The sequence below is a fragment of the Galeopterus variegatus genome, unplaced genomic scaffold, assembly GCF_000696425.1.
Source record: "Galeopterus variegatus unplaced genomic scaffold, G_variegatus-3.0.2 Scaffold812, whole genome shotgun sequence".
NCBI lineage: Eukaryota > Metazoa > Chordata > Mammalia > Dermoptera > Cynocephalidae > Galeopterus > Galeopterus variegatus.
In genome coordinates, this window is record NW_007726923.1 from 363247 (window position 1) to 375818 (window position 12572).

A 12572-nucleotide genomic window follows, 5' to 3' on the forward strand; every position below is an offset into this window, starting at 1 on the left:
GGTCTGCATGTGGGATCCGAACCCTCAGCGGGAGCGCCTGCCGCGCTTCCCAAGCGGCGCACTGTAGCAGTGCGCCACCGGGCCGGCCCCTTTTTTTTTTTTAAAGATGACTGGTAAGGGGATCTTAACCCTTGACTTGGTATTGTCAGCACCACGCTCACCCAGGGAGCTAACCGGCCATCCCTATATGGGATCCGAACCCATGGTCTTTGTGTTATCAGCACCACACTCTCCCGAGTGGGCCACGGTCTGGCCCTATGTCCTTTCCCTTTACTATATGAATGACACTTGGGCAAAAACTGTAACTATCTTAACTGTGCAGACTTTTACTTTAGCCCCACACAAGAGTGTCTGTGATCTCAACTATGAGAATCTAAGTCTCTTGGGCATTCTTTTTTAGCTTGAACAGCTTTCTATATTTAGAAAAGAAGGAGCAGAAATAGGTTAATACTTAAGTCACCACAGGATGAAAAGTTTTTAACTTCTTTAAAGGATTAGTGAGGGTGCCCTCGAGGATGATCCCATTCAGCTCAGGAATTACCTCTCTTGCGGGAGTGTGACCTGCTCTTGACTGGAACAGAGTAGCCAGATGTCATCGTGTTCGCTCAGCCTGTGGGGTGAGAGGCTGAGGATTTTCTCCCCATGGGTTGAGCAAGCCTTGGTGTGTTGTTTGTGGGAGTAGCTGCTGCCAGGCAGTACCAGCTTGCTTGTCAGCCACTCTTGTCGCCTGAGACACAGCACTTTCACAGATGAGAACACCCTATTGTCCAGAGAGCCTACTGTAGCTGTCTAAATATTTGTCTTGGATATGGTCTTCTGTACCACTGAATTCCCAGCACTCCAAGTGGGCCTTTGGATGCGGCTCTGGGCTGGGAATTTGGAGATGGAAAGCTGGACCCTTGATTCAGTACTGCTGTATGCTTGAACGGGACTGAGCTAGGCAGCATGGCCCTGAGGAAAGAGCAGGATCGTGGGCATTAGACTTGGACAGGCCTTGAGTGTGCATCCCAGCTCGCTGTTGACTGCCTGACCTTGAGTACAATACTTGATCTCTCCAAGCCTGTTTTGTCCGTGGATTACGGAAGAACACTAATACCTACTTTGCAGGGTTGCTTTGAGAATTAAATGACAAGCTAGTTATAGCTCTAGCACACAGTAGCACCTCAATAAATTTAATTAATACTAATATTAATGGGCCGGCCCGTGGCTCACTCGGGAGAGTGCGGTGCTGATAACACCAAGGCCCCGGGTTCGGATCCCACATAGGGATGGCCGGTTGCTCACTGGCTGAGCGTGGTGCTGACAACACCAAGTCAAGGGTTAAGATCCCCTTACCGGTCATCTTTAAAAAAAAAAAAAAATACTAATATTAATAGTAACAACCACCACCATAACCTTCATCCATTTGCTTTCTTGCCTCAGCAGTAAAGCAGAAAGAATTATAGTTTAGGGTTTGTATCTTGGCTCTCACCATTAGCTAGTAGTTCTTAGCAGTAATAATTAAAAATAGCTAATACTTATTGAGGACTCATTATGTGTCAGATATGCTTTTGTCTCTTAATCTTTACAACAACCCTAGGTAGATACTATTATCACCCCATTTTACAGATGTGAAAACTGAGCACCACAGAGGGTAAGTTACATGCTCAAGGTGACACTGAAAGAAATGGGGAAGGGAGACTTAATAAGAGTACAGAGCCTTTGATTCTGAAACTGGTAGTCTTAAATAATAGCCTCAGGTTCTCTGTCAGTAAAATAAAGTAAGCCTCAAATGAAATAATAAATGTAGTATCCTGTACATGGATAGAGAAATACATTACAGGAGGGCTGCCGCCTCAGACTGGCTTTTAATCTAAAATCTACAAAGTAGCTTTCATCCATAGATATGAGATAGCTTAGTAAAAGTAAGAGTGGCTGAAAAAAGATCTTGCTAGCTTGGCAGCCTGAAGCTCCCATCTCGCTCTCTCTGTCTTGTTCTCTCAATCTGATGTGGTTTCCTCTGCCTCTTGCTCTAAGCAGCAGACCTGCCTGGACTGTAAGAAAAATTTCTGCATGACCTGTTCGAGCCAAGTGGGGAATGGGCCCCGCCTCTGCCTTCTCTGCCAACGGTTCCGAGCCACAGCCTTTCAGCGGGAGGAGCTCATGAAGATGAAGGTGAAGGACCTGAGGGACTATCTCAGCCTCCATGACATCTCTACCGAAATGTGCCGGGAGAAAGAAGAGCTGGTGTTCTTGGTGCTTGGCCAGCAGCCTGTAATCTCCCAGGAGGGCAGGACTTGTGCCCCCACCTTTTCCCCAGACTTCCCTGAGCAGCAGGTCTTCCTGACCCAGCCTCACACCAGCACAGTACTTCCTACCTCACCCAATCTCACTCCTTCACCTGCACAAGCCACCTCTGTTCCTCCAGCCCAGGCTCAGGAAAACCAGCAGGTATGGGCCCCTTGGCAGTGTCTGGTAATCTGCACCAGTTTGAGGGTTCATTTTCCTCTCCTGCCTGCTTTGTGGGAATGAGGTATGAGGTTAAGTGTCTTGATTATTTGAAGTTTTTCTGTCTTTGATGCAGTAAGTGATGTTTTCTGGACATCAGACTCATGTTTTGGCTTTTTCAGAGATATGCATGGTGTCAGGTTTTTTTGTTTTTTTGATTTTCTTTAATACATATATATCCCAGTTAGATGTTTTGAAAAAATTCATTGTTCCAGAAATATTTTGAGAAAACTCACCATTAACTCTCCAAATGAGGTTATGTTCAAATTTGCCCTCTGACTTACCTTTGTTGTGGTCTTCCTTAGCTGGATTGGGAACTTGATTAATAACCATCACAAGGTATATAGGGAAAAAAAAGGAATATTTGGAGGGAAGGGAGAGTGGGGAAACACTGTGACAAGGACACTGCTTTTCTTACTGGTCACCGTTTGGGAGGGGGAGTAGTCAGCATACCACTGTATTGTAAGCTGCTTTATCATCATCCCAGTGGGGCCTGGAAATGATAAGAGCAGCATTTTGAATTATGAACTAGGCATGGTGAGCACAGAAATGAGTAATACACTGTCTTTGTCCTCAAAAAGCCCCTGGAAGAGGGAAGACAGACACATAGAACAACCATTGGATTAGAATGAGGCCAGTGGGTTTAACCATTGTGTAAGGAGTAGTGGTGTCACACAGGTCTACATAAGTGCCTTAGTGACTCTGTTATTATGCCTTGGACAATAGTGGGACGATTAGGAGCTAGAAGATCCGGTTTCCATATTCATTTTTGTCACTGACTCCTTGGTCACCCTGGGTAAACTTTGAGCTGACAACAGTGAAATGGGTTTGGTAATTCAGACCACTTTTGATCTTGCTAGGATGCTGGAAGGCTTGAATAGTGTGATATCGTGTCTAAAGAGCTTTGAGGTACTTAGAGCTGTCTAGTGCTAGTGTTATCAGTTCCCACACATGATGTGGATGGCTCCTGCCTCTTGTTTATGATCACCTCCTTTGCCAGGACTGGGCCCCCTGATTCAGCTCTTGATGAGCACTGAGGCATAAAGGCTAATGTGATAGCATAATTTTACTGCAGTAAAATCATTTAGCTCCCTTGTTGGCTTGAGCGTGTTTTTCTCCCCAGCTAGACTTTAACTCTTTCCTAAGCTCTGGCTTTCAGTCTGCCAAACAAGTTTTACTTCCTGCTATGCATTTCTCCCTGTGCTTGGTTTTTGGAGCACTCCTCTCTATTTATGGGGGAGACAGAAGAGGAACTTAAGGATTGTTTTTCCCTAAAGAATGTTTGGGTGGGTTTTTGTTTGTTTGTTTGTTTGTTTTATAAAAGATGACCGGTAAGGGGATCTTAACCCTTGACTTGGTGTTGTCAGCATCACGCTCAGCCAGTGAGCGAACCGGCCATCCCTGTATGGGATCCGAACCCGTGGCCTTGGTGTTATCAGCACCACACTCTCCCGAGTGAGCCACGGGCCGGCCCTGGGTGGGTTTTTTAATGAAAGACTATAAGCTTCCTATCATTAACCAGAAATTTCCAGATCACACCTGTAGTCACACTGCATACCAGATCTTATTGGGAACTTTTCCTCTGAGGTTTTCAGAAGGCCTTAGTATCAGCTCACATTCCCAGTTCTGGTGAGATCTGCAATTTCCCAACAGGAAAAACAGGCATGGGGAAGTTATGTAATTTGTGAACTTGTCAATAGCCTTGTACAGGTCATGTTGCACAAATGAGCTGCACATAGAATGCAAATCTCCTCAATACATGCTCTACCAGGGTTCTTTCTTTTACCTTTAATGCCCTAGCAATAGTTGCTAGGGAAGAGAGTATGTACAGTAAGCAAAGTCATGGACTGATTCTAGTTGTAGATTTTGATTTAGCCAGTGGGCAAACTGGAAAGACAAGCACATGTTTGCAGCATGAGGTCCAGTTTCTCTTTCTAGGAAACAAGGGATATATAAAAGCTGTCTACTTAAGAACAGGTTAGGCTCTGAAAGACTCAAGGTTGACACTGTCCAAGAAGCCAGTGGGCACCACATCTACATAGAGATAATAGAAAACTAGAGGCGTTGATGAAGAGTTGTTTTGGATGCATCTCCTATACATGGGTGCTCTGTGTGCAATCTTGTTAGCACTTGGCATTTTGTTGTTGTTATTTTTACTTTTCATTTCCATTGTAGTTGTTTACCTCTTCTTGATTAGCTCCATATTATGCATCCTAATCTAGGATGAATGGCTGAGGCCAGGGCATGACTTTGGCTTCCCAGGTTGCTCCCAGGGTCTGGTAGAAAAGGCCTGTGAACTCAGCCACCTCTTTGCTGTGGGCTTACACCAGACCCTTTGCCTGGAGGGAGCACTGGGTAAAGAGGATCTAGTTAAGGGCTTTGTGGCTTAAATGGTGATAGAATTAGGAGGCTCACAGTTCTGATTACTCTTTGGCAAAACCTCCTAAAGGAATATCCAGAAGGAACCTCTTAAGATGTTAAAATTCTAAGCAGAAGGAAACTCCTTTAAGCATAGGCATTTGTTGTAATACAGTCTGAGGCTAATAGATTCTTAGATGCATTAGAATGATGTTTGACAAGGTTTCGAGATAGCTCTTAGTTATAGTGTGCCCTACTGGTTGGAGTACATTTCTAGAATGTGAGAGCAGTGACTAGGCAGGAGGGAGGGACTAAGATAGTGAAGGTCTGGAAACTTTGTCTCATTTGAGTTAGATGAGGAAGTCGGAGATTTAATGTGGCGGAGAAGAAGACATGATGTGAACAGTTCAGAAAAACCAGTGGACATTGGTCTAGGGGGCAGAACCAGGAACAGTGGGTGGAAGTTATAGGGAGGCCAGTTTTGGATCACTGTCAAAAAAAACCTTGATGGCAGTTAGAGAGCAACCCAGCAGTAGAATGGACATAGTGATCTTCCCTTCACCTGGACCTTTCAAGCTGAGATTAAATTGACGGTGAGTGTAGCTGAGGCCATCCTGGTGGTGGGCAGAATTAATGCACTCTTGTCTGAGAGGGCAGCTTTTTTGTTTTTTTTTAAGATGACCGGTAAGGGGATCATAACCCTTGGCTTGGTGTTGTCAGCACCATGCTTAGCCAGAAAGCCAACCGGCCATCCCTATATAGGATCCGAACCTGTGGCCTTGGTGCCATCAGCACCGCACTCTCCCGAGTGAGCCACGGGCCGGCCCTACAGAGGGCAGCTTTCTGTCTGTTGAAATCTGTTTGTATTGTTTCTCTGCTTGACAGAGTTAGTATTAGGGAGCAGGCTTTGTAACGGCTGTTGTGAGAGACTCCAGGTTTCTGGGGGAGATGGGAATACATTTTGGACATTGTGAGCTAGAGAGGCCCATGCTGTGCAAATCTCTGGGACATCTCTGTGGATGTGATGACACCTTTCTCTGCCCACAGGCTAATGGCCGTGTGTCTCAGGACCAAGAAGAACCCATCTACCTGGAGAGCACAGCCAGAGCACCTGCTGAGGAGGAGACCCAGGTGGGCCTCTGCTCGGTTCTTGCCTTTGCTGTTTCACTGGTGTTCTTAGGATATTCTTAGGAACCTTTTAGCAGACTCAGAGGTGATAGACAGTCCTTCTGAAATTCTGCTTTCAGGGTGGGGTTTAGTGTTAGCATTCCAGATTAACCTTTGATTCTGTCAGTGTGTTAATAAGGAGTTGTGAGTGACAGTGGAGACTGTGGAGTCTCATGGCCCATTGTTTCCAGTCTCTCGACTTTCTAGGAGCTGCCAGAGGGCAGGTGCCTGGTGCTTTTGTGAAAGTTCTGTTCTTTTTTTCTGTTTCTAGCACACAATAGTCATTGTCAGGGGACAGAGGTCAGATAATCAGTTCAGGCCTCAGCCAGCTGGGGGAAATCCATGGAGCTGTGGTTGAGGTTGTGTATAGAGGAGTGCTTGCCAGGGAAATCTGCCTCTTCAGTGGGCAAGCAGAGCTGTCTCCAGGGAAGAGAGAAAGGCCAGTACCATGCTTGGTGGTTTTGTGTGCTGCCACATTTAATCTTCACAGGAACCCTGTGTGGTAGGACTGCTCTCATTTATAGAGGTGCAGATAGGCTCAGAGAGGTAAGCAACTTGCTGGATATTATTTAGTGTTAATCACTGGAGGAATCAGGATTCAAAACTAGGGCCATATGACTCAAACCAGTGCTCCTTCTACTGTATTACACTGATTGGTTGGTTTTGTGGCTGGCTGTGCCTGAGCACAGAACTGTGGGTCAGGAAGAGACAGAAGTCTATTTTGCAATGCAAAGTACCCTGCCAGGTACTCTTCCTGTCCATCTTCCTACTCTTCTTGAGGTCAGTTACCAAAAGTACGGTGTCATGAGTGCTCTGGAATCCTTGGAGAGAGAACTTGAGGGGAGGTAAGAGCTGAGCCCACTGATCTGATCTCACCTTTGCTGTTGCAGTCTGTCGACTCAGAGGACAGTTTCGTCCCAGGCCGGAGGGCCTCTCTGTCTGACCTGACTGACCTGGAGGACATTGAAGGCCTGACGGTGCGGCAGCTGAAAGAGATCCTCGCTCGCAACTTCGTCAACTACAAGGGCTGCTGTGAGAAGTGGGAGCTGATGGAGAGGGTGACGCGGCTATACAAGGATCAGAAAGGACTCCAGCACCTGGGTGAGGGGCTATCTGGGTGCCAGCTGCACAGAGCTCCAGAGTATTTGCTGTCACTCAAAAGTGTGATGGCATCAACCTGACTCAATTTCCACACTTTCAGCCTTACATATTTGCACCATCTAATAATAGCTGCCATTTATGGTTGAGTGCAAAGACTGGGTTAGGCATGTATATACTTATATAATCCTCAGAGCAACCCGTGAAATAGGCATTATTAACATCACCCTTTTATTGTGGAGCCCAGATTTGAACTGAGGGGTTTCTGGTCTAAGTCCTTGGCCTTTCCCAACATATGCCACCCCCTCCATACTCAATACCTACTACCTCCAACAGTACTTATTCTAAACAGTTGGGGGATTAGGAAGCAAATCTTTTTTTTTTTTTTTAAAAAGATGACCGGTAAGGGGATCTCAACCCTTGGCTTGGTATTGTCAGCACCACGCTCAGCCAGTGAGCAAACCGGCCATCCCTATATAGGATCCGAACCCGTGGCCTTGGTGTTATCAGCACCGCACTCTACCGAGTGAGCCACAGGCCGGCCCAGGAAGCAAATCTTTGCACACACAGTGGGAGAATATATCTGTTCTGCCTGTACTTGGGCTTTTCCTTATATTCATCTCCCAAAGCATTTTGCATGGTGTCATTTTCAGGTGATGCCCAGAAAAATATCTGGGTCTGTGGTTAAATGAGCTTGGGAAAAAGTACTTTATACTATGTCATTGTTACTGATTCATGGTAGATATTTTAAAATTAAGGACAGAGAAGTCTTGCAGAAGAGAAATGTGTTTGGCTGTTTTGAACTTGGCATTTTCTGAAATTTTTTTACCAAAGAACCTTCACCTTCCCTCCTATATCCCTAATTGATTTATTTCCTCCAGATCAATATTTTGATTCCTTGTGTAATAGTGGCTGAGTTCAGATTTCATGCTTTCTTCTCCTAGAAACTTAAATTAATCAGAATTGGGAGATGCCCGACTATTCACCTGATCACAGTCTGAGACCTACTCATCTAGTCTCCGCTTTGGGATTGTCTCAAGAGTCTCTCTAGAGTTGTGAGGACCTGGGGAATAGAACAAATGATTCCACATGGGAACTTTATGCAGACTTCTTGGCTGACTGAAATAGCCAGATTGTTCATTCATTTTTGACTTTAATGCTGGCTTCAAAAGCAATAGAAAAGGATATTGTGCATGTACAGTATCGTTTTACTTGGCTGTTTTGTTCACGCACACCAGTGGGATACCTTTTCTAAGAGTAGACCAGATGCACCAGCAGGAGCTTCATGTGAGTTCTCAGCATGTAGAGTGTATGAGGACGGCAAATAAATGTCTGTCTAGGCTCTTGGCAAGCCTGGTTCCCAGCAGGGAAGTGGTCAGAGTTCAGAAGCGATGTCAGAGTGGTGGGACACTTTCCTCGTGCCATCACATCATCACATATTCAGACATCTTTCTCTTTCCTTTTCAGTGTGTGGTGCTGAAGACCAAAATGGTATGTAGCTGTTTCTGTTTGGGAATGGGTTTCAGCTCTTAGTGCTTTTTTGTCTTTCCCTTCCTTCAACCCTAATCCCTGTTAATAGTCTAAGAATTCTGAGTATATGGGTTTCCAGGAGAGGGCGTGTGGGAAATTCACTGAGAACCAGGGCTTCTCAGCATCTTTAGAAATTCTCATTCTCCTCTCCCTGTGAAGGAAGCAGAGTGGTATCATACCTAGGGGCATACTTATTTGCACATCTGTGGGCTGCCAGAGCTCAGAAGCCAACATTTGTAAAATATTTAACAGAGAGTGGTGGCATGTGTCACACTCAATAATTCATTTTTCATAATCCTGGTGTTTTCGCTCTGGTCTGGGTGGGGAGGCTTTCTGCATGTCCTTCAGGGAAATCACTCAGGATGTTTACCAGTTGTGTTTCTGGTACCAACCAAAAAGGGTGGCGACCTAAGAGAGCCTCGTTTGTATAGTGCTGGGCAGTGGTTAGAGCTGCTCTGGAGGCAGGTCAGGGAAGGTGTCACATGGGGTACTGTGTGGGCACAAGGAGCACATCGCACCTCAGCTGCTGTGCACCCACCTGTGTGTTAAAGACCACTGCTGAGCCTTCAGGTACCCCAAGAACACACTGCAGAACTCCTGATATTCTGGGAACATTCTAAAATATGCTGTACACTTCTGAAAGCCTCAAGGCTATGTGGTTGTGAGCACCTTTATTTCTCATCAAACATCAAAGAGAGTGGAGCTTTTCTGTTTCCCAAAACCATTTGGGGTTCCAGAGCTACTCCCTCACCTGGTACCAAGATCAACCTAATCCACTTGGTGCATTCATTCCTTTTTCTGATTCCCTGGGAGAGTGCTGACAATTGAGTTGATGTGTTTATTGTTACTTCTTTTTTTGTTTGGTTGGGTTTTTTTAAAAAAAATTTTTTTTCTTTTTCTTTTTTTTTATTTTTTATTTATTTATTTTTTCGTCTTTTTTACTGACTGGTAACGGGATCGCAACCCTCGGTGTCACACCCGTACCGGGGACCGGCAACGGGATCGCAACCCTCCGTGTTGCGCCCGCACCTCGCTCAGCCAGTGAGCGGAACTGGTCTCCACATGGGATCCGAACCCTCGGCGGGAGCGCCGCCACACTCCCAAGCGGTGCACTCTTCAGTGCGCCACCGGGCCGGCCCTCTTTTTCTTTTTTTTTAATATTGTTACTTCTGAGAGAAGTAATAAGTAACTGAAATTCCATACATTACTCCAGCTCATCCTAGGTATTTGTATAATTCAGTCCCTTTCAAACCTTCCCTGTTAGGGCCAGCAGCTCCTCAGAGGAGGTAAATAGACTTTGTTCTCTTTCACAGCCAGCCCACCTCTTACAGGAAGTGTTTTTTGACTTTTTGGATAGCCCAGAAAAGATGAAAAGAAAGTACAGAAGTAACAGTAAGGGAGAATTCCCCTGTAGAATGGCCAAGCTCCATGTGGTGGAGGTGAATGGTGTGAGGCCAGTTCTCCATTTATGCTTACCTAGTTCAGGCTACAATTTAAGACATGCTGGAGGCTGTTCAGTTAGCTCAGTTGGTTAAAGTGTAGCCTTGTGACACCAAGGTCACAGGTTTGGGTCCCTGTACTGGTCAGCTGCCAAAAAACAAAATCAAAACAAAAACGACATGCTGGAGATGGCTGGTCTTTTGAACTTGAAGATTTTTCTGTTTGTGTAGCTAAACTAGGATACTGGTTATGCCATTATATCCCACCACTGGCACAAGCCAGTTAGCATTTATTGAGAACTCTGTGCACTGGGCAGTTATATTACCTCCATAGTCTCTACCTCAAGGCACTAACCAGAAGCCCATACTGCCCATGAGCTGTAAAGCCAGCCTGCCTAGGTTGGAATCCTGGTGCTTCTACTTAGCAGCTGTGTGCCCTTTGGCAAGCTACCGAACTCTGGCCCCAGTTGCCTCATTTATAAAACGAGAGTAACAAGAGTACCTACTTCATAGTTTTTATGAGGATTCAAAGAGTTAATGTATGCAAAGCTCTTTGGACCCTGCTGCCTGGCATGTGGTAAGCATTCAGTAAATGTGAGCTGTTATTATTCCCTTGGAAGACATTCATTTATCAGACATTTAGAGAATACCTACCATGTGACTGGCATTTTGGGGATTCAAAGATGAATATCTGACCTCAGAGCACATAGCAAATGCTAAGTATATACTTGTAGAAATAGATTAAATATGATATATTAAGGAGCTCAGTCTATTGGGTGAGATAAGTAGGCAAAGTCAAAATTATAATCCAGTGTGATAAGCAATCATGGGGATTTGAATAAAGTTCTGTGGGCATAGCACAGAAGAGGGAGCAGTATCCTCTGCCAAGCTCCTCCACCAGGAAGGCTCCTCAGAAAAAGCTCAATGACAGTTCGTGGGATAGCACAGGGGGCCCCCGTGATCCCTGGCTTTACTAAAGTGGGGATATGTTTATAGATAAGCCTCGTGATCCCTAATAAACCACTTATTACAGTTCTGTTTATATCTAAACTTTTTTGAACCAGTTTTATCTTTTCAGCATGTTCTGCCTCAGGGGATAATGAGTCCCTAAGTACCACTCACTATATTGCAGCCTCAATTGTCGAAAATTATTTAAGCTTTGAGGACTTTGCCTTAGTTCTCATGTTCTGGAATGTATTTGATCCAAAAATACTGTACTCTTCAAATCTGTAGCCCTTTGGGAGGAGTTGTGGATTAAGCAACTGAAGTTGGTTACTGAGGAGATGTTTTCTTGGAGGAGCTCTATTTGAGGGAAACTTGTAGATTTGGGGGTTTGTTAACAGTGTGCCCTTTCCCTCCCACCTCCATCCCCCCACGACCCCATGTACTTAAGACAGTCTCCTCACATTCCTCTCTGCCCCTTTTTTCTGGCCTGTGTTTGTATAGGAGCGGTACCATCTGGCCTGGAGGAGAACCTGTGTAAGATCTGCATGGATTCACCCATTGACTGTGTTCTGCTGGAGTGTGGCCACATGGTAACCTGTACTAAGTGTGGCAAGCGCATGAATGAGTGTCCCATCTGCCGGCAGTATGTGATTCGAGCTGTGCACGTCTTCCGGTCCTGAGGGCCTGCACCGGCTTCTTCAGTGCCTTACGGGACACAGCCTGGGGTGTCTGGGCTCTGGGTTGCCAGCTTGCAGAGGGGCAGGCTAACATAAGAAATATTGCTGTATTCCCAAGACCAGGGCAAGCAAAGATGCCATGTCATCCCTGAGCATACCTTTCTTGCCAGGGGTGCACCTTTTGTCTGGCAGAGCCCCTGAGGCCAGTGGGAACTAGAACGAATCACATGGGTGAATCCCTGTTTCAGTTATCTTGGGGTGATGATAAGTCATGAACAGAGGATTTCCAGAACTTGGACTACATCTCCCTTCCTCTGAGAACCTGGACACAGTTTCCCCCTTCGTCCTATACCCCACCCATGCCCTGGATCTGCTTGTCTCTGTTTCATCATCCAGAAGTCCTGCTAGAAATGGCTCGTTCCCAGCACATTTAGATTTAAATTTCTGGTCTCTCTGGCTATGTGTACTTTAATCTACCTTTGCTAGAGTCTCTTGCTACATTGCTTAAGTCCATTTGTTTCTTTGGACCAAAAATATGTTAATTTACCAGACCAATAGTGGTTCAAAGGACAGAATTTGGACTAGTAAATTTATCTCTGGTGAAAAATGAAACACAAATGTTATAAAAAAATTTCAAAGTTGTTAAGTGCTGGGATTGGAAGCTCTCAGTCTGCTGACCTAACCCTGGGAGCCAGCAAAGCATCTGGCTTCCGAACTGCTTGGAAATCCCAGTCTCTGTATGCAAGGGATGGTGCATGGATAATCTCTGCTGCTTCCTCTCTTGGGGACTGACTTTGTAACATCCTTAATTTTAGTTTATGAGGATAGGGGAAGAATTGGGTGGAGCAGAGGCTTTCTACTTAACTTTGGC

At 45.4% G+C, this 12572-nt stretch overlaps 1 protein-coding gene across 1 annotated transcript in view; it reads left to right on the forward strand.

The window, feature by feature from the left end:
- Nucleotides 1-12332, forward strand: part of RFFL (ring finger and FYVE-like domain containing E3 ubiquitin protein ligase) — a 71890-nt gene extending 59558 nt beyond the window's left edge. Inside the window, exons 3-8 of the mRNA XM_008572612.1 lie at nt 2020-2430; nt 5893-5976; nt 6903-7113; nt 8578-8601; nt 9924-9926; nt 11526-12332. Of these exons, the coding sequence (XP_008570834.1) occupies nt 2020-2430; nt 5893-5976; nt 6903-7113; nt 8578-8601; nt 9924-9926; nt 11526-11704 (912 nt within the window). The 3' untranslated portion in view covers nt 11705-12332. The remainder of the gene's footprint in view (nt 1-2019; nt 2431-5892; nt 5977-6902; nt 7114-8577; nt 8602-9923; nt 9927-11525) is intronic.
- Nucleotides 12333-12572: the final 240 nt, after the last annotated feature.